The 23307-nt window shown below is 45.6% G+C and overlaps 10 protein-coding genes across 10 annotated transcripts, besides 2 other annotated features; 7 read left to right on the top strand and 3 right to left on the bottom strand.

Moving 5' to 3' along the window:
- Positions 1–68: 68 nt before the first annotated feature.
- Positions 69–96: a sequence feature (AT_rich).
- A 31-nt stretch (positions 97–127) lies between these two features.
- On the bottom strand, positions 128–2014 carry TSTA_071540 (uncharacterized protein; the record flags this gene model as incomplete). Its single annotated transcript, XM_002341103.1, has 3 exons — positions 128–952; positions 1026–1694; positions 1754–2014. The coding sequence occupies 3 exons, from the start codon at positions 2012–2014 to the stop codon at positions 128–130; spliced, it is 1755 nt and encodes a 584-aa protein (XP_002341144.1).
- A 1751-nt stretch (positions 2015–3765) lies between these two features.
- TSTA_071530 (amino acid transporter, putative) lies at positions 3766–6321 on the top strand (the record flags this gene model as incomplete). Its single annotated transcript, XM_002341102.1, has 7 exons — positions 3766–4755; positions 4808–4967; positions 5022–5033; positions 5084–5288; positions 5341–5699; positions 5765–5813; positions 5872–6321. The coding sequence occupies 6 exons, from the start codon at positions 3766–3768 to the stop codon at positions 5800–5802; spliced, it is 1764 nt and encodes a 587-aa protein (XP_002341143.1). The 3' UTR covers positions 5803–5813; positions 5872–6321.
- Positions 6195–6238: a sequence feature (GA-rich).
- Positions 6322–6637: 316 nt separating the features above from the next.
- TSTA_071520 (uncharacterized protein) lies at positions 6638–8599 on the top strand (the record flags this gene model as incomplete). The annotated part of the gene is made up of 4 exons (XM_002341101.1): positions 6638–6773; positions 6829–6940; positions 7000–7220; positions 7279–8599. The coding sequence occupies 4 exons, from the start codon at positions 6638–6640 to the stop codon at positions 8583–8585; spliced, it is 1776 nt and encodes a 591-aa protein (XP_002341142.1). The 3' UTR covers positions 8586–8599.
- A 518-nt stretch (positions 8600–9117) lies between these two features.
- Positions 9118–11264, bottom strand: TSTA_071510 (RAD52 DNA repair protein RADC; the record flags this gene model as incomplete). Its single annotated transcript, XM_002341100.1, has 6 exons — positions 11193–11264; positions 10854–11133; positions 10707–10793; positions 10470–10649; positions 10236–10422; positions 9118–10175 (listed from the first exon to the last, which is right to left on the bottom strand). Exons 1-6 carry the CDS (start codon positions 11198–11200, stop codon positions 9118–9120), a joined length of 1800 nt encoding a protein of 599 aa, XP_002341141.1. The 5' UTR covers positions 11201–11264.
- A 195-nt stretch (positions 11265–11459) lies between these two features.
- On the bottom strand, positions 11460–12752 carry TSTA_071500 (UBX domain protein, putative). The gene is made up of 3 exons (XM_002341099.1): positions 12521–12752; positions 12102–12448; positions 11460–12046 (listed from the first exon to the last, which is right to left on the bottom strand). The coding sequence occupies exons 1-3, from the start codon at positions 12603–12605 to the stop codon at positions 11543–11545; spliced, it is 936 nt and encodes a 311-aa protein (XP_002341140.1). The 5' UTR covers positions 12606–12752; the 3' UTR covers positions 11460–11542.
- Positions 12753–13420: 668 nt separating this feature from the next.
- TSTA_071490 (integral ER membrane protein Scs2, putative) lies at positions 13421–15183 on the top strand. Its single transcript, XM_002341098.1, has 7 exons — positions 13421–13654; positions 13718–13788; positions 13865–13887; positions 13942–14000; positions 14060–14175; positions 14237–14317; positions 14379–15183. Exons 1-7 carry the CDS (start codon positions 13615–13617, stop codon positions 14859–14861), a joined length of 873 nt encoding a protein of 290 aa, XP_002341139.1. The 5' UTR covers positions 13421–13614; the 3' UTR covers positions 14862–15183.
- Positions 15184–16585: 1402 nt separating this feature from the next.
- On the top strand, positions 16586–17788 carry TSTA_071480 (sex-determining protein fem-1, putative; the record flags this gene model as incomplete). The annotated part of the gene is made up of 2 exons (XM_002341097.1): positions 16586–17036; positions 17058–17788. 2 exons carry the CDS (start codon positions 16586–16588, stop codon positions 17786–17788), a joined length of 1182 nt encoding a protein of 393 aa, XP_002341138.1.
- An 8-nt stretch (positions 17789–17796) lies between these two features.
- TSTA_071470 (uncharacterized protein) lies at positions 17797–18269 on the top strand (the record flags this gene model as incomplete). Its single annotated transcript, XM_002341096.1, has 2 exons — positions 17797–17932; positions 18106–18269. 2 exons carry the CDS (start codon positions 17797–17799, stop codon positions 18267–18269), a joined length of 300 nt encoding a protein of 99 aa, XP_002341137.1.
- Positions 18270–20852: 2583 nt separating this feature from the next.
- TSTA_071460 (uncharacterized protein) lies at positions 20853–21119 on the top strand (the record flags this gene model as incomplete). The annotated part of the gene is made up of 2 exons (XM_002341095.1): positions 20853–21005; positions 21030–21119. 2 exons carry the CDS (start codon positions 20853–20855, stop codon positions 21117–21119), a joined length of 243 nt encoding a protein of 80 aa, XP_002341136.1.
- Positions 21120–21135: 16 nt separating this feature from the next.
- Positions 21136–23288, top strand: TSTA_071450 (uncharacterized protein; the record flags this gene model as incomplete). Its single annotated transcript, XM_002341094.1, has 4 exons — positions 21136–21172; positions 21266–21299; positions 21325–22006; positions 22092–23288. 4 exons carry the CDS (start codon positions 21136–21138, stop codon positions 23286–23288), a joined length of 1950 nt encoding a protein of 649 aa, XP_002341135.1.
- Positions 23289–23307: the final 19 nt, after the last annotated feature.

Raw genomic sequence — 23307 nt, 5'->3', positions numbered from 1 at the left:
GTTACCTAAGATTGAATCGTCTCATAAACATTGTGTATATAAATGCCTATATAGGTACCTAATGTAACTTATAAATAAATGTATATATTATATATTGCGGTAGTTGTCAGAGATGCGTTAATATCCTTCAAATACTCATCAAAATGTCCTCTGTTTCATCATGCTCCAATTTCATCTCCGTCTCCTGTTTTAGTTCCTCCAATGCATATTGATTAGTGAAAGAAGACAGAATGGATATGGATGATGAATCATCCATCATATCCTCGTCGTGTTGGTCTCTGCATTCATTATCTTGGTTGAACACTTCTGAACACGGGCTCGAAGGCGTCATCACTTCAGAATCGGTAAACATGTCACATGCTGTAGGTGGTAGAGAAGAGGAGCCGATAATGATGTCTTCTCTTTCCGTATCTGGCCGCGATATGATATCAGACTCTGAATCGTCTATCGCAGACTCTCCACTGGTGAAGTCATGGTGTAGCCCATCGCTAAGACTACCTTTATCAGAAAACCTGTGAAATAACTTTTCTGGTGAAGAAAGACTGGAGTAACTAGAGTTGGGTTCAACATCAGTATTTGACAAGATGTCGTCCGAGTTAGTGACTGAACTCGTAGTTGAATATATCATTTGCTCATCAGCGCAATCATACTCTTCGACCTCTTCGGTAAGCATGCAATCGTCGCTGAACAGCATCGTACCCAAATCTTCGCAAGTAGACATCTTCGGCCATTCGGCTTTGTAAGACCCTCTTTGAAGCGCTGTCCAGACAACACACTTGATCATTGCGCGGGTCAGATGTCCAATATCCGCACTTTCGGGATTCTCACGGTTTCCATATCTAGCTCTCAGTTTTGATTTCACGGAAATAGTTCTCTCCTTGGAAGCGAGGGATTGAGGTGCCCTAAATATCCTCGCCATCGATCTCGTCACCATCGGTATAAGTCCGGCCCTCTGCCGTATATTCTAGTTTCCAACAATCAACAATCAAACAAGCAACTAAGAGGTGAATAGAACAAAAACTTACCTCATAATGGCCCGGTTTGAACAAAAGAGGAGCAATATCCGACAGACTTGGACCGTCCTCAATTGCCGATCTGGTGACTAGACTTTTATACTGCTGCGAATTCCCGTTCACAAGACTGCGGATCGAACATCTGACCATCTCGTGGAAATTTATATCTTGTTGTAGTGATCCTATCTCACGGTATGATAGGACATTTCTAGAGTGTTGGACACTCTTGTCATCTGACAACACACTTTGAGTATGTCTGCGATCGCTATCTGTAGTTTGCCGAGGGGCCAGCGGTGGGTATTTCCGGAGAGATGAAGATAGAGTCGAAACGTGAGCTTGTTGACTCGGAATATTATCTTGTACATGGTGATTGCCCGTGAATGGGTTGTGGTGAGAAAGCCTCAACGAAGGTTTTGTCAGAAAGAAATTCCAAGGGGCGCATTGTCCAACGCCCTTCATACTAATCGTGATGCGTGATAAAGTGGCCCTATCAATCCCAGGCGGTGGATGAGGTTCAGCTACACATTGTTTTGCTCTGCGAGGTAACCTCTTCGGCAAGATCTGAGGTGATAAATCGGGTATTTTGATCAAGACGAGGGAAACATTAAGAGCGACCGAATTAGTTAAGCAACGATATTCGTGATATATCCTCGACACTCGAAGATATGGGTTATCCCGAATCTACTTGGAATGAGCTCTGTTGTCAGACAACTGATAGCGTAGTATCACGAATGACTTACTAATGAAGCTTGCCCCGTCTCGACAGCTTGCTTGACAAAATTGGGCACAGACATGGCTGGAATTGAACAAGTTTCGATCTGTAGGTCCAGTGCGAGTTCTTGCTTCAATGCAATCCAAGAATCCTGATAGCTGACTCTTCTGCTTTTCGACCCCGTGGCATTGGTATTGTCATCATAAATCAACGTTGCAGTGGCTCTGGACACTAAGCATTGTCCTCCCAGATTGAAGGATTGGGTACCAAGATCAACAACATGAGCCATCAGACTGGCAAAGAGTGCAGATAGAGGTGCCAATTGAGATAAGATATCAATTGAAGATAAAAAATAAAGCGGTTGCTGCTTCCAGTTTTGAAGCTGCACGTGTTCTACCGGAAAGGGAAGGAGCCAGCCGGTGTTGCTCACTTGCCCAACAAAGCTTCCTCAACAGCCAGGCTATATATCTTGAACCCATGCAATCTTGTGATTGTCCCTTATATTATAATTATACAGTATCTGCTATGCATATCTGGAAGCTCTCCGATCTGTGGGATGAAACTTATAAGGGACTCAGATTGGTGATATTTAGAGGAGGAAAATGCTGGCTAATACTATGTGCACTCGCTAGCTGCGGCTAACCAGACAAGAGGACACTTTTCCGTATGGTTGAAGTATGCCCTGCTGGAACTACACTCGGATTGAGGCTGATACTGGCTTGGAGTTCGGTGTCAGTGTAATCTGGAGATGATAGTTATTCGAAGCAGTAGTGTTAGCCTGTGTCGCATTACTATATCGTCTAAGAATGACAACCTCAAGTAAGAAGGAGAGTGCTGCCTTACAATAAGGTGGTCCTAAGAGGGTTGGGCCACACTTATACGAGCCAACATGACACTTTCGCACAAATGCCTGAACTTGCTGAGAGGCGAGTAGGACGGCAAATAAAGCAGGGGTAACGCAGTGAATAAGATCGTTTGATTGAGGAGTGCTTTAGATTCACATCTGACTTAGACAGTGACTGACGTTGAGCTAGAGTTTAATCGAAGCCTGTAACGTACTGTGTGAATGATCAAACTGGATTACTACCTGCGGAAGAGAGCTTAAATAACTTTTCCCAGAGCCTAGTATTATATAAAGGTTAAGTGGGCTGACGCAACCTTAGCAATTACTGTTGGCTGATATTCTCCATCTCAGTGCTTTCGTCGTTATACCGAGTAACCCAGGAATGCCGTAGTAAACCTTTATATCCAGTAGAGTAACAAACCTAAATAGTCTTCCAACTTAACAAGTTCATGGCTATTATATCTTTAATGCCAGATAGCAACGGGAACTTTTGGCTCTATGTCCCATCATCCAAGTAGCCTATACAGCTACTTGAAACCCTTAAATGTAACCTGTCGACACATCCGTGGATGTTATAACTCCAAATTTACATGTGACTGTGCAACTCTGTACAGCCGAATATATGGTCTGAAGCAATACTTGCATTTGTTCAGGCTTGTGGCTAGTTCTATAAGGTTGCTTGTCAAAAGAATTATGTATAAGCTGAAGGAGATAGGAAAGAGCCCAGGCTTGGTGTGGCGGAAAGCAAGTAATGCAAATGAGACACAGCCCTACATACAAGGATACTAAATTTATATGAAAAAAAAAGGAAGTAGAAGAATACGTGACACTCCTAAGATTGCTCAATATCAACAGTCGACCTTATGGCTTCCGAATCTGGCAGTTAGGGCTATGTCCTAAAAGCGCAACGTTCTTAATATAGAGGAAAATGAGCATAGTTCGGCCTTACTAGACATCAGTAAATCAGATTTATTGCATAAGTAGACCTGGAATTTCCTAGAAAAGCTGGTAGAAGACCAAAGTACTTGATTTTTCTCAAGTCAAGATGAGATTAAGGTGACAAGGACCCTTGGTAGGTCAAGGTTATAAGGGTTAGGGTCAATACACGTGACATCTCTTTATCGTTATCAGGAACGACACGAGCTGGGGGTTTCAGGCTACAGTGTCTTCCTTCAAGCATTCGCATACTGACAGAGATGCCAAAGGATGAGGTAGGCAATACTCGGAACTCCGAGCGAAGGGGCTCGAACGACGAAGAGTCCCGTGCCCTTCTTTCGAACAGCTCTTTTCATGACGACAACCACGATAGCGCCGGTGACAGCGAGGACGACTTGGTGGTACTCTCCGGATCCACCGATGAACAACCAGCACCAGCACAAACACATACGCGTCCGACCATTTCAACACAGCATGTTCCTCGACAATCGTCAATTTCTAGGCCGGCTCCAGATGGACAACGTCGTACGCCGCGAACACCACTTCGCGTTCGGTTCGACCTCTCCGAACATGTTGCGGACGAAGAGACACCGGCCACCAACGGGCACGTTCAATCCAGACATCAGGATGGAGATGACTTATGGATGGATGAGGAAGATTATATGACGGAGGGCTCGCAGCGTTTGCGCAGTAGCACAGGGCAAATGGCACCACTGCTCACCGGCATCGAAGCTCCAACTGTAACGCTGGCAACATCGGAGGACTTCTTTCCTGAAGACCACCTGGAAAGTGCCAGACCTCGAAGTGGGATGCGTATGGCATTTATGAATATGGCCAACAGTATTATCGGAGCCGGCATCATCGGGCAGCCGTATGCCCTGCGACAAGCGGGCTTGGTAACGGGCATTGTGCTTTTAGTGCTCTTGACCATTACAGTCGACTGGACCATTCGCCTTATTGTCGTCAATTCTAAAATGAGCGGCGCCGACTCCTTCCAAGCAACTATGCAGCATTGCTTTGGAAGAAGTGGGTTGATCGCTATATCTATTGCCCAATGGGCTTTTGCATTTGGGGGCATGGTCGCATTTTGTATCATAGTGGGTGATACTATACCTCACGTCTTTGCTGCATTATTTCCTTCGTTAAGAGACATGCCGTTTCTGTGGCTTCTCACGGATCGCAGAGCTGTCATCGTTCTGTTTATATTGTGTATCTCATATCCTCTCTCCCTTTACCGAGATATTGCCAAGGTGAGCTGTCAAATCCCAAGCCTGTATGCGCACTGCGTGCTAACAGTAGCAGCTCGCAAAAGCTTCAGCACTGGCCCTCGTCAGTATGCTTATCATCGTAGTAACAGTCGTAATCCAAGGATTTCGGGTGCCCTCAGAATTAAGAGGCGACTTGAAAGGGAATCTTGTCATCAACTCGGGGTTCTTTCAGGCTGTCGGAGTTATATCTTTCGGTGAGTGATTATGCAGCCATGTCTATTTACGGAAAACTAACCATCGATTTCTAGCATTTGTGTGCCGTATGTTTTGCATATCCTATAGCGCAGAAATGACTCTAATTTGGTGGTAGATCATAACAGCCTCTTGATTTACGGATCGTTGAAAAAACCAACACTCGATAGATTTGCAACTGTGACACACTATTCTACTGGAGTTTCAATGATCATGTGTTTGGTGATGGCCATTGCCGGTTTCCTGTCATTTGGATCAAAGACTCAAGGCAATGTGCTCAACAACTTTCCTTCCAATAACATCATGGTGAACATAGCGCGATTGTGAGTGAGGAATGACAGAGATATCGGGAGACATGGGCTGACCGGTATCTAGCTGCTTTGGCCTCAACATGCTCACTACTTTACCCCTTGAAGCATTTGTTTGCCGCTCTGTCATGACCACCTACTACTTTCCCGACGAACCCTTCCATCCAACCCGTCATTTGTATCTTACTACCGTCCTAGTCCTCACCTCTATGTTCCTGTCATTGGTAACTTGCGACCTTGGCGCTGTATTCGAGCTGATCGGAGCCACCAGTGCGGCAGCTTTGGCTTATATTCTTCCACCACTCTGCTATGTGAAACTGAGCAATACTAGTCATAGAGCTAAACTTCCAGCATATGCGTGCATTGTGTTTGGTACAGTGGTGATGGTCATCAGCCTCTTGCAGGCAGTGGGTAAAATGATTCGAAGTGAGTATCTCGTGAGAATTCACCATCGACCAGGTAACAGTTTTCCTGACATGAGTTTGCAACAGATGAAGGCGGAGCGCAGACTTGCGGGGGAGCTATATAGAAATAGTTCATGTAAGTCACTCTTTGTATCTTCAATTTTTCTTGAACTTATATCTGACTCTTCTACCAGACATACCAGGCGTTGATCCTCTTCCAAACTGTATATAATCACGAGAAGCTTCAAGCTTCATCCTTGCATACTGTCGCTTGACGTCGGTCTGTATTAGCGTTGTCTTGTCTTTTTGTTCAAATATGTTTCTATTCTAGCCTTGTATTCTCTCAATCTCATTCTTTTTTTTTTCTCCGGCAGCAGTCACTGCCAAAACAAGAAGGCGTCCCCTTCCCAGTCTGGCGCAGTTCTTGCCCTCTGTCACACTAGGCCATTGTCCAATCAGAGTTTCTATTTTTTATTTGTTTGTGTGTGTCCTGCGCCCAGCCAACCCTTATAAAATATCTCCCTCTTCCTTTCTCTTCTCTTTCTCTCCTCTTTCTCTCCCATCACACTCATATCTCTACAACTGTCTCCCTTTTTTAGTGATCATCTCTAGAAAGCATCTTGTTCTTGCTATTCACTTGTTCTCTTCATCTCATCACAATCTTGCCTATTTGCTCGATTCATCTCACTTGTTTTGATGACTGGATATTCTTTCTCCCCTTTCATCTAACTACATTCCACAGCATCTATAACCGTTACGTGTTCCACAGTACACGTCTTTGAAAAAGCAGGGATTTGTTCAATCAGATAAATCACAATCTTCCAATGGCAGCGGGCCAGGGGCGAGGAGATGACAGGCTCCGCCAGTTAGTAAGTGTCTCTCACGTCATAGAGACAGCAATCTCATCAGTTCCTCATCTTCCTTTAGTCCGACCTGGGTCTGGAGAGGCGAGTTGAGATTATGACTGCGGATGAGAAGAGAGGTCCATTCATGAAGTATACTCAGCAAGATCTCGAGGGTCTTCGTAAGTCTGTGCAAACGCACCAGACATCCCAACTCCAGGAGGGAAAACGACCTCTCCTTGATGCATGGTCCAGTAAGTTTACCTAAGCCTTATACAAATAATCGATCATGGATTGATATCTTTGAAGACTTCCACAAAGAAGTTGAGCCAGAAGAAGGGGAGTTCCATGATGAACCTGAGTTGATGAATGGACAAAGTCATCGTGCTCATTTGCACTTTGAAATGCGTAGTAAAGAGGGGTAAGTTCTGTTTTTCTCTGAGACTTATTATTCATATTGCTAAATTGAATGCGTTGCAGACCCCTCTTTGCACGAAATGTCCCTAATCGTCCAACTCCTACCGAATCCAGGAAACATATGGATCCTGCCCTCGATACTTCGGGCTCTTTTAATCAGCCAGTGCCAACCGGCCCGAGGAAACATTTGGATCCGGCGCTCAGCCACGCGAAGTTCTCAGTTGCAAAGCCGAAGCACCTGGATCCAGCACTTGGTCCGCCTCGGCCTGCGAAGCTTAACACTGGTACGTAACCCTACTTATTGGTTTCAAACAAAACTAACAATCGTTGTTGTCTTCGTAGGAATTAAACACTTGAAGCTAAAGCGGCGACCTATTCTTAGTTCCAGAAGTCCCGCGAGAGACACTGCCTCTTATGAAGGCAAGCTGACTGATCCGGGCTCATGGCTGGACTCTGTGAGGAACAAGGCGACTCAGCCTGATACGTCGCCTCAACCTCACACAACCCCTGAGGTTGGTACAGATTCTGATGTCAAATTAGCTAAAGAGAATCCATCAATCCCTACTGTCAAGACTGCTACAACCAACCTGCTTGCAACCACTACAGCTGCAGCTACGAAGTCAATGGAAACCCTGCACCCAGTTGCAACCGTCAAGCCTGCTGCAACCACCACCACGGTTGCAGCTACCAAGTCAGCGGAACCAACACAGCCAATTGCAACCACAAAACCAGTTGCAGGAATCCAGTTAGCAGTGGCGCCACAGCAGGGTGTGAGCACTAATTCAGCTGCAATCATACAGCCGGCCATAACCGCAAAGCCAGTTGCAGATGCCCATGTGGCTGCAATGAAGCAGCCCGTTGTCAGTACTCCACCGGCGGAGAAAAAGAAGCCAGTCGCAATTGGGGATAACCCGTTTTTGGCTTCAAACCTCCCCCGGCCGCCAGTCTGCAGTCGTGACTTCCGAAACCAGCCACAGCTGTCCAAAGGCGAGGGTTTCCTTCTCGACCTCGATAGCCCTCCGAAAAAAGTAGAACAAGAACAACCAAAGGCGGTTACAGGACCAGATGTCATGGATCTTGACACTGACGGCGATGAAGATGATGCCGATATAGCTGAGTCGATATTCCAAGACAACACGCTCAACTGGATCGAAGAACTGGGAATTATTAACGATAAGCTCGCAGAACTCGATTTGGCCAAAGCCCAAATAATAAAGTTGGAGGATCGGCGAAGGAAGTTGCAAGGCCTGATCCATGCGGCTTCGGCCAAAAAATCTGGCAGGTCACGCCAATCTCCGAAGCGCCATGAAAGACTAATTTCGCTGTCACCTTCTCCTCTGGAGAAACCTGTTCGTTCTCAGCTGTTTGTACCAATACCGCAACCTTTATTTTCCAAACCTGCCGTTCCATTGACAGGCGGCTTGGAATCGTCGAGGTGGGCAACTGCCAACAATGAGACGCCTATTGCGAGCAAGGTTCAACCTAGCAAGCCTACCAACGACTCCAACGACGAGTCCGTTGACTATTGGCAGAAGGCGTTGCCTAAGATACGTCCACTTGCTGCAGAGCACAAGACAAAGAGCGACTCTGCTCCACAGACTCCTAAAAAGGGCACAATGCCTATGTTCGAGTCTCGCTACGCATGTTGAGATGAGCCCCTACCAACGGAACTCTTGCATCTAGTCTGAAGACTATCTGGTAAAGGTGTTCCGCTTTGACTTTTCCTTTCATTTCACTGGCTAAGCTATATTCTTCTCACTGTCTTCCCTTTCTGGTCACTCTCCTCAGCATAGAGCGAATTTTGATTAACTTTTTTGAATTATTGAATTACCTCTAACCGAGCAAACCTTGTCAGAGTTCATACCATGAACCTATCGAAGAGACCGACGAGAATGATAGATGAAAATGTTTCCAAGGAGAAGAGCAGATAGGTAAAATAATCATCGATTTTCGCAACCACTAAGTAATAAATCCCTAAATAACTCCTGTAATTCCTAACCCCATTCCATCACAAATTCAACGCCCAATTTCGCCATAACAAATAGATAGGCATACCAATTTGATCAGAATCGAAACGCCATACCCATACTATCAATAATTCAATATCTCGAACACGGAAGAGAGACGCGTAGAGCTGCAAAGATGGTACTTGTAGTTATATCATACTTATATATCTTCAATTCATTGCTGTGGTTGCTGCTGTTGTGGCGGCTGTGCTGTGTTTCCATGTACACCTTCATTGCTCAACCGTGGCCGTTTGATATCCCCCGAAACGGGGATTGAGCCTGGTAATGGCGCGTTGGTAACGTCGTTTAGTGGTGGTCTTTTCAGGGATGGGTCGTGTGTTGACAATGCCGTTGTAAATGTTGAACGGTTGTTGTTGTTAGTGGTGCTGTCATTATTCGAAACATTCCTGTTGTCAACAGCCGGTCGTGTCAAGGGTCGAAAGGACGATGTTGTGAATCCCTTATTTACGGGACTCGCTATTCCTCCGGTATTACCCCCAGGAGCGCCGATACGTCGATGCGCGTCTGTTGAAGGGTTAATAAAGTTTCGACCTGCGCCTGGACCAGTACCGGTATTAGCGCCTGGGCCGGCTGGTGACTGTCCTGTTCCGAATAGCATTGGCTTTGAGACGGGTACGCTTTTCGTATGGTCTATACCAGCTGTTTTGCGGATTGAGGGGCTTTCTGCGTGAGGATCGAACTTGGGTGCCATTGGTGATGCTCGAGGATTATCGCGTAGGATATCGACTGCCCGCGCAGAGTAGAAACCGACTGATGGCTCGGCTGGGCCGTTTTTATTCTGGTCATTGTTCATGGCGGTGGGATTTGATGGGTTGGCTGATGGTTCTGTCTTGACGATGCCAGAAGCAGTATTATTTCGTTGCAACTCTTTGCTGGATCTGTTTCCCAATGGGTTTGCTGGGTTTGATGCTGCATAATTCTCATTTACGCCTCCTCTTTGAGCCATGGCATTTTGATTCGGGTTGTTTTGATATCCTGCGCTAGCTGGAGGTGCGGGGCCAGCCCATTGTCTTTCCGGCTTGGAAGGCGTGACCATTGCCGAATTCGGAGGAGCAGGACGTTGTTGATGCCCCGGTGGTCTCTGCTGTGCCGGGGGTAGTTGCGGCCTAGTCTGGGGTTTCTGTATTGGTTGTGGTGTATCGACGTCCAAGACGACTTCGTCGGGGTTCCCAGTTGTGTTCGCCACAAAATCCGCCTCGTCAAAAACATCACCTAGATATTGGTTAGACATGAATCGGCCGGTATTAAGCAGGAGAGAAAAGGGATACTAACTTCCAAACTCTCCGTCTCCATCAAATGTGGTCGAGGTCTCATGTGACGTAGTCTCTTTGCGACTATTATAGTCAACTGGTCGTGGAGGAAGTTCCACGTCCTCCGGCAACTTCTTCTCTTGCACGAGCTCTTTTTTGACAGGGGCGTAGTCTGGGTGACGATGCAGGTTCTCTGCATCCCATTTACTCTACTCCCTTTAGCAGATAGCGGTTGATGACATATGGCAGAACATACCGGAGTAACTTTGAGCCTGGTCACCCTGGCAAGGTATTCCTTGTCGTAGATACAGTTACCCAACACATTTCCGAATGTTCGTAAAGCACGTTTTAGGCCATCTGTTGTTCCCTCTTTCTTAGCCTTCTCGAAAGCTGCTGCTTTGCCTTTGCAATTCTCGATATGGCCATATCCGATATCCTATTCATTGTCAGTGACCAAACAGCTCTTTATAGTACTAAAGACAGGAAGTCTTACCTCATGATAAGTGCCATCTCTCAAGGTGACCCTGACAATGACTGATAATCCCAAGCTTATCTTTCCCGTGGTCGGGCTCTCATCAACCTTTATCGAACGCACCGATCAGTCTTTTAAGCCTTCATCCATATTGCCCATCATACTAACAAAATCTATTTGAATGTTCTGAATTGAACTAGACCATCCATTAAACCCAAACACCTCATTCGCAAGGTTGATACATTTCTCCGCGGCGAGATAATGAACTTTCTGTCCCGAAGGTCCTGAACGAGCTGAAATATATTCCGGACCGAGCTGCCTGTCGAGCCGTGACTGAAGAGTGGCTACCTCTCGAGCTGTATACTCGCTGATGCGCCGTGGTCCTTCATCGAATGGGTTCGCCGTACCGGTTACTGTGCTCGGCGGTTCGCGGTGTTGATCGCCCACTCTGTTCATGTTTTCTCATTACTATTGAACATTCGATCGCAGCTGGTACGTTGAACTTACGCAGGCATCTTAAAACGTAATATTTGAGATAATCAGAAGCATTAGCTGTGTTGTTGTCGTCACTTGTTGGCTGGGCTCCAAGACGACGCGATTACAAAAAGACGCGACGGAATACTTGACGCCAGAGCACGTGACTTCGTGGTATGAAACCTAGGGTTAGGGTAATTTTCATACTTCGATGACAACAGGTGCTGACGAGATGTTCTTTCTTATTGTACTTAGGATCTGTAGATGGTATTACGGCAAAGGGTGTTATGCATCGGTGGTCTACAATCAGAACCTTGCTTGCTCTTGGTTGTCATTCATGATTCAACTATCTCCTTTCCTAATATCAAGCCAGTTTCATTCCATTACTTGGCAACGAGACTAGCACTAGGCGTTAGTCCCAAGTCTTTTAGTGATTCTCCAAAATATTCCCTATCAAAAGTCTTTCGAGGAAAATTCTGGGTGAAGTTTTGCACTTCAATTCCATCGTCCTTGCTGAGAGCTGCAACCACTTCAAACAATGTTGTCTCCACTGGGAACGTCTTCAAGATATTACCCTTGTTCGTCTGAAGTCGTAAACGGGTTTCAGTGTAAGCCGATGCGGGCTTAGAAGTTACCGCACCAGATGTAGTTGGCAAGGATGGCGCAGCGGGTTGCGGAGGAGCTTGACCTGCTCGTTCGGCCTTTTCTCGTTCAGCTTTCAGGCGCCGTTCTTCCTTGTCCGCGGCTATTTTGGCTCTAATTCGTGCCTTAGCTTCTATTTCCTCTTGCTTTTCTTTCTTCTTCTGTGCAGCTTCCTTGATGCGTTCTTTCCTCTGTAATTCTTCTTTGATATCTTGAGATTCCTTGGTGTGCTTCCGGCGGATTTCCTATATAAATCAATGAGATAACGTCCTAACAGCATGAACTCATGTCACAGCTCACCTCGTTTCTCTTTTGATCTGCCTTATCCTGCTCTGACTGTATGGCCCGTTTCGCAGCTAGTTTTTCCCGCAACTCTGCAAGTCTAGCCTTCCTTTCCTCTTCTGTCAACGGGGCAACCTCTTCCGTAGACTCGGAGAAATCGGTATGCTCTGTTTTTGATGCATGGAACTCGGCTTGTGCTTGGCTCCTGAATTTCTTGCCACACTCATTGCAGACTAAACTCCGGGCTTCTTCTCCTGGATTTAGAGCTGGTGCTCCTTCGTCTTCGTTTGTATTTGCTGTTGCTGACTTTATTTCGTCGAGTGACTTGTCTTGGTTCGCTTCGAGCCATTCAAGGGCGGCTTGTACTGTTGTGAACAGAGTGAGATTAGCATGCGCTCGCGTGAAAAGAGGGAATTAAAGACATATGATAAGCATACGGCCACCAGTTTTTGAAACTGCAAGTTCCGCTCGTTCCTTCGCAAAGCCCATCTCCAGGAGCTGCTCGAGATCGGATGCCGTCATACTGTATGCGGGACGCAGACAGGTAGATTTGATCGCGATTAGTAAAATATGCACTTCGAAGAATAATAAAAGTGCAGCTTGTACAACTGGAAAATTCAATGAGCGGCGATAGAAGCGAAAGGATGATTATTTGTCAGGGTTGTTTGTAGAAGTTGGAAGTAGAGCTACGTAGACCACTCAGTGTATGGCGGGGCGATATCTTATCACCGGTCAATGCCAAGGATCTCCGCCCAGTACATACACAACTCAACTTTTTACGAGCATCTACACACACCCAATCTTTGCTTCTTCATCTAATGCTGACAAATGTTTGAAGGGAGGCTAAATTATTGAAAACTGGAAATTTGGAATTCCAACGGCGGAGGAATTATGCCGGCTTTGTATTTGATATCAGGGAACTTCGTCTTCAAGATCCGTAGAATTCATCTGCATTATAAACGGCGTCTTCTTCTCTCATGCTATATCCGATTCTTCAGTCGGAGCAAACGATTTTTTCTGGTGGTCTCTCGAGTCTTGATACCATGCTCGTGTAAGGCCTTCAAGGGGTAAGATTGTCCGCTCAACTTCGAGAGTGAAGCTAGATATTGTGCTATTGCTTTGAGATAGAAGGAATGTCAATATTCAAGCTACTTACAGTCATATTCATCAATCCTATTATCCTCGTAAGAAGACAAGAAATAAATAATATTTGTATGTTTACGCCCTATGGAATGACATCACGAGGTTGCCCCATAGTTAACCTAGTTAGAAAAGCGCCAAGCTGATTACCTAAGCAGCATGCTCATATTCCGGGCAATCAACCTAGGCTCATCATCACGAATACACACAACGATACATCGCCTCTTGCAACCAGCACCTTCTTCTCGCTGCTCCGAATTCTACACACATACCTGCCCTGCCATTAATTATTTGCTTGAATCTTTATTTGCCGCCGCTCTGAACCCAAACTTCGCAGGCAGCCGTTGTGGTTCTATCGCTTTCGATCCCTCCAATTTTCCAGTTGAACACCATGTCCGTCGATCTCGAACCCGGTGATCTCGGTTTCCGCCGTAAGAGCCCACTGCGACCATCGGTTTCATCAAGGCAGGATGTATATTAACGGGTTATTGCAGGACCCTTCAATCGCGAGGTTAGCGAGGTGCTACATATCCGCAACCCGCAAAGCGATCCAATCGCATTCAAGGTTAGTCCTTCACTTAGTCCTGCGCTGCATCCTCGCTGCTTCCTTCGTGATACTGACTACGAGGTATTAATTCTAGGTCAAAACAACCGCTCCCAAACAGTACGTATATGCTGGGCTACTATAGCGTCCCTTCCACTTCTAAACGATTTATAGCTACTGCGTGCGTCCCAACTCTGGCCGCATAGAACCCGGGAAACAAGTCGAAGTGCAAGGTCCGTTACACATATACTTGAGATCGATATTTTGGGTGGCTCGACTAACCGTGCTATAGTCTTGCTACAAGCGATGAAAGAGGACCCTCCTCTTGATGCGAAGTGCAAAGATAAATTCTTGGTTCAGTCGGTTGCTATTACCGGAGATTTAGAATTTGCCAATGTCACATCTATTGTGAGCTCTACTCCAGCGTATGTGGATTCGAAAGTCGTACTAATTTAAATGGTTGAAATAGTTTGAGAAAGCACCCAAGGCAGCAATCCAAGAACGAAGAATCAGAGTGGCCTATCTACCTGCAGATATTCCTGACGGATCGGTATGTCGAACTTTAATAAGATCAATAAAACCTATACTCATCTTCAATCTTCATATTTCAGGCCCAAACCGAAGAAGAACCCCCCGCATACTCCTCGCCAGGTGGCGCATTCGAAACGCCTGCGCCAACAGCATCCAGGAAGATTGACGACTCCACATCACCTATCCCAGCACCCAACTTCGAAAAATCCCCCAAACCAGAAACAACCGAAACATCAAAGGAAGCAGATCTATCTGCCTTTGAAAATGCGCCATCTACTGCAGCTGCTGCTACAACCGAAGCAAAACCCGATTCCAGTGATAATATCAAGGAGCAATTGTCAGATGCATTAGCGCAGATTCAAAAGTTGAAAGCTCAACTCACCGAACAAGGACAGGGTCTCCGTCAGCGGAGAAGTGACGGTTCCGAGCCATCTTCTATCTCCAAAGCTGGCAATATGATACAACAACAGATTGCCCAACCGACAGCGGAGATGGGTGTTCCAGTTCAGATTGTTGCAGCATTGTGCTTACTTAGCTTTTTACTTGCGTACTTTTTCTTCTAAAGATTTCCTTTTCCCCTTTTCGTTCTTTCCTTTTGCGGCTTATAATTATCTCGGAGCATGTTTCTTCCCCCTTTTACCCTCTTCTTTTCAAGAGCTTCTATGCTTTACTCTGATTCTTTTCTTGTCTGGCTACCCTTGTTTTTTGTCTCTACGTGTGTTGATACAGCACGTACATGTTGGAAGTTTTGCTTTCCTTTTATATGGCTTATTGATTCATACAGCGTACGCAATGCATAATGCATTCTTCTTCGACTTTCCTATGTTTGTCCAATACATCCGAATTTAGCAATGAATCAGTGGATTCGGTCTATCAATATCTAATACACATCCATATCCTTATCTTGTAAAATTCTTAATGTTTATATTAAACACCTACATAACTAGCCTCAGGGTTCTGCAATACTGCACCAGTGCACTCCGAGGGTCTCTGAGCAGATGAATAACATATGTCATTGCCGAAGATAAGCGAGATGAACAGACCCTGCAGCGTAATATCCTTTGGCCGCTTCGCAGCCCGAGAGAACCAAGAAACTCGTCCTTATCAGGCTGATAATACGCAAGTGAACGCATCCTTTTAGCCTGTTGCCTAGATAGTCAAAATGCAACCTGACCCCGCGTCTCGAGCCCTAACTACTCTCGTTCCCATCGAGATTAACAATAACGAACCTCTGAATTTCCCTTCTGCGAGCATTCCTTACTAAGAAACAAGATGAATCCAACTCACGATTTAGAGAGCAATCACTTCTTCCGTGGTATCGTCAGGTAAATTCCTCACTTTTTTTCTCAATTACTACTGTTTGGGTCTGACATAGGTGATAGAACATCGATGAATGAACAGAAACATATTCTCAAGTGGCTTTCCGCAGTTGATCACACCTCCCAGTTAGATGCTATTGCCAACCCGAATCGATGCCGAAATCTGTCATAGAACTCTATAAGCGGCACCAATTACTGCAGAAGGGATTGGGAAAGCTTGTATATACAGAGATTGCGAAAATGTTTTGCTCAGGTGCCTTGAATTACTACACGCGCATCTTCATTGTATTGGATGGCTTGGACAAGTCCGAAGATTCCTTTAAAGGGTGGGCCACTATTCTAAGGGAGATTAATAATCTTCGAAAAGGAGAGTGTGTTAGCGTCAATCTCTTCGTGACGGCCTTATCTGGATTTCCTTGGACAATCATGGATAAGCTCTTCTCAATCGTTCTCGAGTTATAGAAATTGTTGCAACGCCGGAAGATATAGGGAGTTATCCACTAGATATCTGGACGAAAAGTTCGCCACACTTCTTCCCCTTCTTGTTTCTGGTAACATTGATCCGAGCAAAGATATCAAGGAAAATATTATACTTGCATCTAATGGACTGTTCGTCTACCCCTGTCCGGTAACCCTAATGCACACGGTTCCAAGGTTTTTAACATTCTGTTTCTATTAGGTTTCTTCTTGCACGGCTGTGCCTTTATTCTCTAGTGGGAAATCTCACTTCAAAGAACATTACGATCGGATCAGAAGTCATCAAGAAGGAGGCTCAACGATTTTCAGCCTCGGGAGTGGACAGCCAGATATCCCAAGACACACTGGATTCAGCACATAACCTAGTATTGGAGCAGATCCAATCCCAACAGAAAGAATCGAGTTATTAGGAACTCCCGATAAAGGTATTGACGTGGATAACCTTCGCGGCAGAACCTCTAAGCGTAACTGAGCTCCGGCACACCTTGGGCATGGGATTTGGTGGTCCTCCCCTTGCCGCTGATATACAAGCAAAATGCGGAGGATTGATTGATATAGATGAAGCAAACGATCATATCTTTGTCCACCGCTTAACATTGGACTACCTTATTCGTAACCGGAGTCTATGGCTACCCGAGGAAGATGTTCATGGCTGTATTTCTAGGAAATGTATAGAATATCTCTGTCGTGATGATCTTGATCATGACGACGGAGGGATTTGTCTTTCGGATGCAAGTCTCGAGGCTCGGCTGACATCAAATCCCCTTTACAGATATAGTGCAAGAAACTGGGGTGAACAGGCGCGTCTAGCATCCTCTGCAGACGCAGATCTTGCGATACGCTTCCTCAACGACGAGAAGAAGCTAGCTGCTTCCAGCCAAGTCTTGATGGCCTCCAAAAGGATGAATACGGAAGCTGGTTATAGCCAGCGGGTACCCAAATGTATGATAGCAGTTCATATAGCTGCTTATTTCGGACTACAAACGGTGCTGAAATCGTTGTTGGCTGGTGGGAATAGAGCGAATGTGAAGGATAGTCACAGTTGGCCTCCATTATCTTATGCTGCGGAGAATGGACACGAAGCAATAGTCCACCTGCTATTAGAAGAGGGAGATGATATTGATTGCGTCGATATCAACAGTCGTACGGCGCTGTCCTGGGCTGCTGAATATGGGCATCAGAAAGTTGTATGCGTCCTCATCACCGCCGGCGCGGAACTCAACACACAAGACGACATGGGCCGCACACCTCTGATACACGCCACTGCTAACGGACACGAGGATGTAGTTCAGCTACTGCTAGCCGCTAACAGGATTCATCCAGATATCAAAGATATCTATGGTCGAACAGCATTATCACAAGCTGCTTCTCAGGGGTACAATTCAATAGTGAAATTGATACTGAACTACAGCCCTGAAGTGGACCCTGACTCCAAAGACATCCAGGGCTACACGCCACTTTCACATGCCGCTGCTAACGGGCACAAATCTGTTGTACAGATGTTACTCGATGCACAGGGTGTTGATCCAGACTCAAGAGACATCAACGGCTTTACCCCGTTGTCGCACGCTGCGGTTAATGGGCACGCAGATGTGGTTCAACTCTTGATTAGTACTGTTCAAGTCGATAACGACTCAAAAGATTGCCATGGTAATGGAATATCACCGTTGGCGTTGAAAATGGACATGCACTAGTAGTGCGCATGCTTCTTGCTGCCGATGGTGTCGACTTGGAGCAGAAGGACCGACGTGGTCAAACACCTTGCGCACGAACAGCAACCAATGGACATACAGCTGTGGTGCAAATCTTGCAGTCAGCAATTAGGACTGATAATGCCTGTGTTTAGACTGGGTTATAGTAGCTAGGTAGAAATTTGGGTATCTACCTACAGCCAGCTTCAGTTGTTCCTACACATCAAGATTCAGTGTTACAGAATACAGAGTCTATCAGACAGCCGATTCAATATTCGCAGCGAAGTGAGACGAATCAAGAGTACGCTACTTATGTCCAGTTACCCGTCACGGCTACACCCAGCCGGAACACCGTTTAGATGCGTTGAACTCAGCGCAATTTCAGCCTTTACCCGGAAATCTAGCTAGTGAGGCCTTTCCTTTACCGAATCCAGCAGCTACCATCATTGAAGACCCGTCACTTGCGTATTGGCTTCCTGAGTAGCTGCGTAAGTTCTTATCCCGTCAATGAATTCATAGAGGATGCGGCTATCGACTCGGTTCTCAGGATTTGAGCGAATCCAGGCCGCCTCAATTCACCAGTTTCGGGTTATTCAGCAGACTTCTATAATACTCTCTACTTCTGTGCCTTTGATAGTTCATGCTAATCACACCCCTAAAGTACCTAGACCGTTGTTCCCCCACATACCATACCGGCTGTTCGTCGTGATAGCACTCCCTGCAGTGCCTGGAAGAGGAGTCGATCCAAAATTGGCTGCCCAAGGAAATAACCCTGCATTCGTGCGGTGCTCACCAACCCATTAGAGTCCATATATTCCGAAAAGAACCGCATGTCCTGGGAATTAGTCTTTTTGTCGCTGTGGTATTCACAGCATGTCAAACTTCAGCAATCAAAACTCCGCTGCTTCTTGTTCATTAAGCTGATTCCTCATGTTGCAATGAACCTTGAGAGTCTGGTAGACTACTTTTCATCATGCATCTATCTATATTCTCATTGCTAACCACTTTCCTTAGCGTATTTAGTCGAAAGGTGCCAATTCTATGCTCGACGAATGACGCTATCTTTTCTATTTGAACAATAGAGATGTGTATATATGGTCGATTTCAGCCTCCACGTTTATTCGCAGGTAGTGTGACGTCTCAATAAGCCTATTCTAATGATAATCCTAAGCTTGGGAGAAGAGGAAGGGAAGGCCTAAGCTACAAACAAGTTGGTTGATATGATCTTCAGCTTTCCTCTTTCTTCTTCTTCACACTTAGTTTTCTTCGTCGATACTGCTACGCTTAGAAATGAAGTTGTTTCTGGGCCTTGAGCGTCCATCACAGGTAGAAGATGTTTGTACATATCCAATAGTGCATACCTGAACCGAGCCAGTATATTAAACGGGTTTAGGTTCGCTAAATGTATAAGCATGGTGTTTCTGACTCGTCCACAGCCGTACTCGGTCAGTGTCCGTTCAGTGTCTGCTCAGTGAGCACTCAGTGAGCTATCGTTGAACACTCATGATCGATCACGTGATGAAGTGAGTATTACAGTGAGCGTCAGCCCAGACCGAAATTTACTCACTGAGCCTGACTGTGAGTGTCCTACAAAAGCGGCGGCAACTGAGAAAGGAAAAGCCCACTCACTTAAGGAAATATGGTACATAGAGCTACCTAGGTATTGTCCAAGTGCCTTCAGGGCAGTCTTAATGAGTCACCGATCCCAAAGCCCTTGAACCAGCACATTCATGGATGTCGGGTGCTTTGTATACCTAGGTGACTATACATACCAGATTTCCTTTGCAAGTGGGGGTTTCCCTTCTCAGCTGCCGCCGCTTTTGTGAGGACGCTCTCAGTCAGCCTCACTGAGTAAATTTCAGTCCCGGCTCACGCTCACTGAACTACTCACTCCATCACTTGATTGATCATGAGTGTCCAATGGTTGCTCACTGAGTGCTCACTGAGCAGACACGTGCGGCTGCGGACAAGACACTCTGCAAATTTGACTAGTGATATATCCACAAGATATCCTTCTGTTTCAATTGAAGAACTATTATCATAGTGCTCAGAAGTTACTCATAAAGCATCTATTATTCAATATTCGTTGAGGTCCCTCAGGTCTCTCAGTTCCCCAGCAAGACCAAGGTATCAATGCTCATGCTCAAGCCTGTATTCCATCGGCTTGCTTGCTTGAGACACTAAGCTGGTTGTTGTCGGATTGCTGGGTTTACTTCAGGCCAATCCTGAATAGTAGCTTACAAGGATGGGAAAAGAAGAAATGATTAGCAAGATTGTATGTATTCAGTTGTCTGTGTTCTTCTGTCTTCCATACCACAAAATGGCTTTCTTATATGTACTTCGTCACGGGAAATGAGTTCAATTCCCTAGTACATTCTCCGTGATCTACAATATGATATATCATATATGACGTTTCATGAAAAGTGAGAAATAGTGTTTGGAGGCCTCTGATTAGCTGAAAATAGGGGAATGACTTGTCTCCAGGTTTGTTCAAATGTCCTTTTCCTCGTGGTAGATCTCGCGATATTCTAAGATAGCAATGAACTAGTATCGCCAAATTACAGTTGGTTAATGAGATCATGTAACACGTCATGCCATAGAGTGAGGCATAATACTAACATTTCTCTGTTCGTTCCGGATGGGTGATCGCTGGTACCTTCGCTTCCTACTTAGGCACTACACAATATCCCAAGATCAGCATGAGCAACCTGCATTAAGATATTTTACCTGTATCATTTCGTGCCCTTACCCAGAACATTCCTCACTTGACTGCCGCTCATTAGATGATGACAAAAATACCCGGCTATCGTGACTTCAATGCCTTGACAAGGGCGGGATCAAAATTTGACTGCGCCGCATCATACCCTGGACGTACCTGGCCTATGAAAATGACACGATAACCGCCAACATGAGACTTGGTTTGAATGGACGTGGCGGAGCAAGTTGATTACTTACAATCCCCGCACGAGTAATTAGTGAGATCTCATCCATCGTCTACCTTATATGTTGATTGCTCGCGGCCCAGCATCACGTATAAACCTCGTATTGTCGACATATTATAGGAACAATGGGCGATAATCTCCAGTCGCTGCGAAGGCTAGCTAAAAGATTCAATATCCGGGATCGACGAGAGGGAAAGGACTGGCCTGAAGCCCATAGAAGGACGTTCCAGAGTATCAAATCTGTGACACAATATAGATTCGACACTTATATTCCAGAGGTTAGTGTCTTTTCTGATGAAAAGCCCTGGAAGCAACAGACCAAAGCGCGCGCACAATGGCTGGTAAAACGTGCAGAACGCCTTTTTGGCCAGGAGCGTAATGAAGCTGGTTGACGCTTCAGCCTTGAAAATGATGTGTTGCGAAGGTTTACAGTGGAAGTTGCTTGGTGAGTTGAGACTCTACAACTCTACAAATTACGCTCTCGAAGCGCCTTATTAAAACACGTTTTCGTGCTTTACATGAACATATATCTATGCAGCTCTGGGGATATTAATAACAGGGACGCCACCCGAGTCAATTTTCGCTAACACTCTAAAGTCCGAACTGCCGCGCCAAAGTCTGGGAGTCTGAAATCCAAGCTAGTTGGTATCACGATAACGACGAGTACGGGCAGCGCCTAGAGGAGCGCAGAAGGCAGCGGCAGCCGTGTCAATGTTCACCTGATCAACGTCCTAAAGACTTGTTCGTTGTTTACTCCGAGAAGATTTTACAGGATTTTGCTGACTGTGATAGCTATGACCTTGGGACTAATCCCCTCTTTGATGATCGCGCAGATGAGTTTGTCATCTATGATGATCTCGTCAAGTCTCATCTTCCAAAACAAGGCCCCGATCGTGTTTTTGGTTTACAAAATACGCAAAGCTTTGACTCATTGCTGTCTAGTCCCGTGAGACCAGATATTCAGAAAAGACCAGATGACACTGTTTCAAATCTCCTAAAGACCACGCCATTTAAAACACAAGCAGACCTCCTTTTATTTCCTTTTCTAGTACTTGAAGCGAAGTCTGAATCAAGTTCACGTGGTTTTGAGGCAATACTAACTCAGACTTTCTTCCCCATACGAACTCTTTTGCAGCTGCAAGATGACTTGCGGTTGTATGTTCCTGAAGGAGAAGAAGCCTTTGAACCATTGGTTTGGTTTCTTGCATCTCGCGGGGACGCCTGGAGACTCTATTGTGGAACTGTGTTGAAGGGGGGAAACGGAGAGCCAACGAAATATGTAAGTCAACTGGTAACTCAATTGGCGAATCCAACCCATCCAATTATTACGAAAGAAATTGTTCAGCTAATAGTTTATCGCCAAGGAAACAACCATGTTATGGGCAGGCTCTTTATTGCTTAAGGATGATGCGCTACAATTAGTGCTAATTGTCGATTACATTATGGATTGGGCTAGAGATGTCTACCGCATTGCAATCCTGAGACAACTTAAATCGATGGTTACGGGTGAGCCTTTTGATCAGATAAGTCTTGCCTATAGTACCATGTCTTCGATGCGAAGAGACGTATCCAGATGGATCCCTGCACCGCCTAGTACTGTTTTCAATGGGTTGGAAACAGCGAGTGAGAGCCATGAGGATAATACGCCTTCGAAGCCGTTAGACCACCAAGCACTACTTGATATTCAGATACCCAGCACCGAACTGGGATCTCTCCGGTCAGCCTCCAAATCAAATTGTCGTTTCGCCTGTCTTTATCTTACAGAGGGCCTTCTTCCAAGCTTTCTGCAAGTGATTGCGGGCCGCAGAGACAGCAAAGACAACACAGCAAAGGCTTCACGACAAATAATCAACTTTGTCTCGCAGTTTGATGATACCTTACTGATGTCACAAGGAGACCTCGATCTGATTGAGTCGCTTTGGACTGGTACGGTCACATCATCCAATCCCGATGAGAATTTCGAAGACTTTTATGTCGTTATGGAAGCAAGTTGGTATTTCAACCCTTCTTGGGATCTTACTAGAGAAATATCCTGCTTGGCTATCACGAAGTCAGCGTTCAACACGTTAAAGACGTATGCAAAGTTTAAAGTTCGGCACAAGGGTATTGATAGTCTGCCACAATGTGAAAGGCGTTGCACTAGAGGTGTCATTCGACAGTGTATTGAATGCCTCCGATCTGGTTCACCTTGGCAAAACCTTTTGTCTGCCATCTCGTGCACAGTTATAACGGTTTATCCACTTCCTACTCGAAGAAGGGATGACTTTACACCCCCAGTTGATGTCCTTGGCTTTGGATATGTCAAATACAGTCAAGTAAGGTCGTTTGTGACCAAATTTTTGAAAAAGAGTTTGTGGAAGCCAAAAGACAAAACAAGGTTATTAACATCTGAAGTGAGGTATTATATGTCGTTAGGATATACGAGAGAGGAGGTTTTCAAGATGAAAACAGAAAAACCACCCAAGCACACGGATACGTCGTGGAAACGCATCTCAGAGCAGTCGATTATTGTTCTTGAAGAGGACTCACATATTTGTGAAAATGCAAAAGATGTACTCTGAGCCCTGAGAGTAATATCTC

This window comes from Talaromyces stipitatus, genomic scaffold (genome assembly GCF_000003125.1).
Source record: "Talaromyces stipitatus ATCC 10500 scf_1105507295523 genomic scaffold, whole genome shotgun sequence".
Classification (NCBI taxonomy): domain Eukaryota; kingdom Fungi; phylum Ascomycota; class Eurotiomycetes; order Eurotiales; family Trichocomaceae; genus Talaromyces; species Talaromyces stipitatus.
Note: the sequence above shows the minus strand (reverse complement) of the source record. Positions and strands in the feature narration are given on the sequence as shown.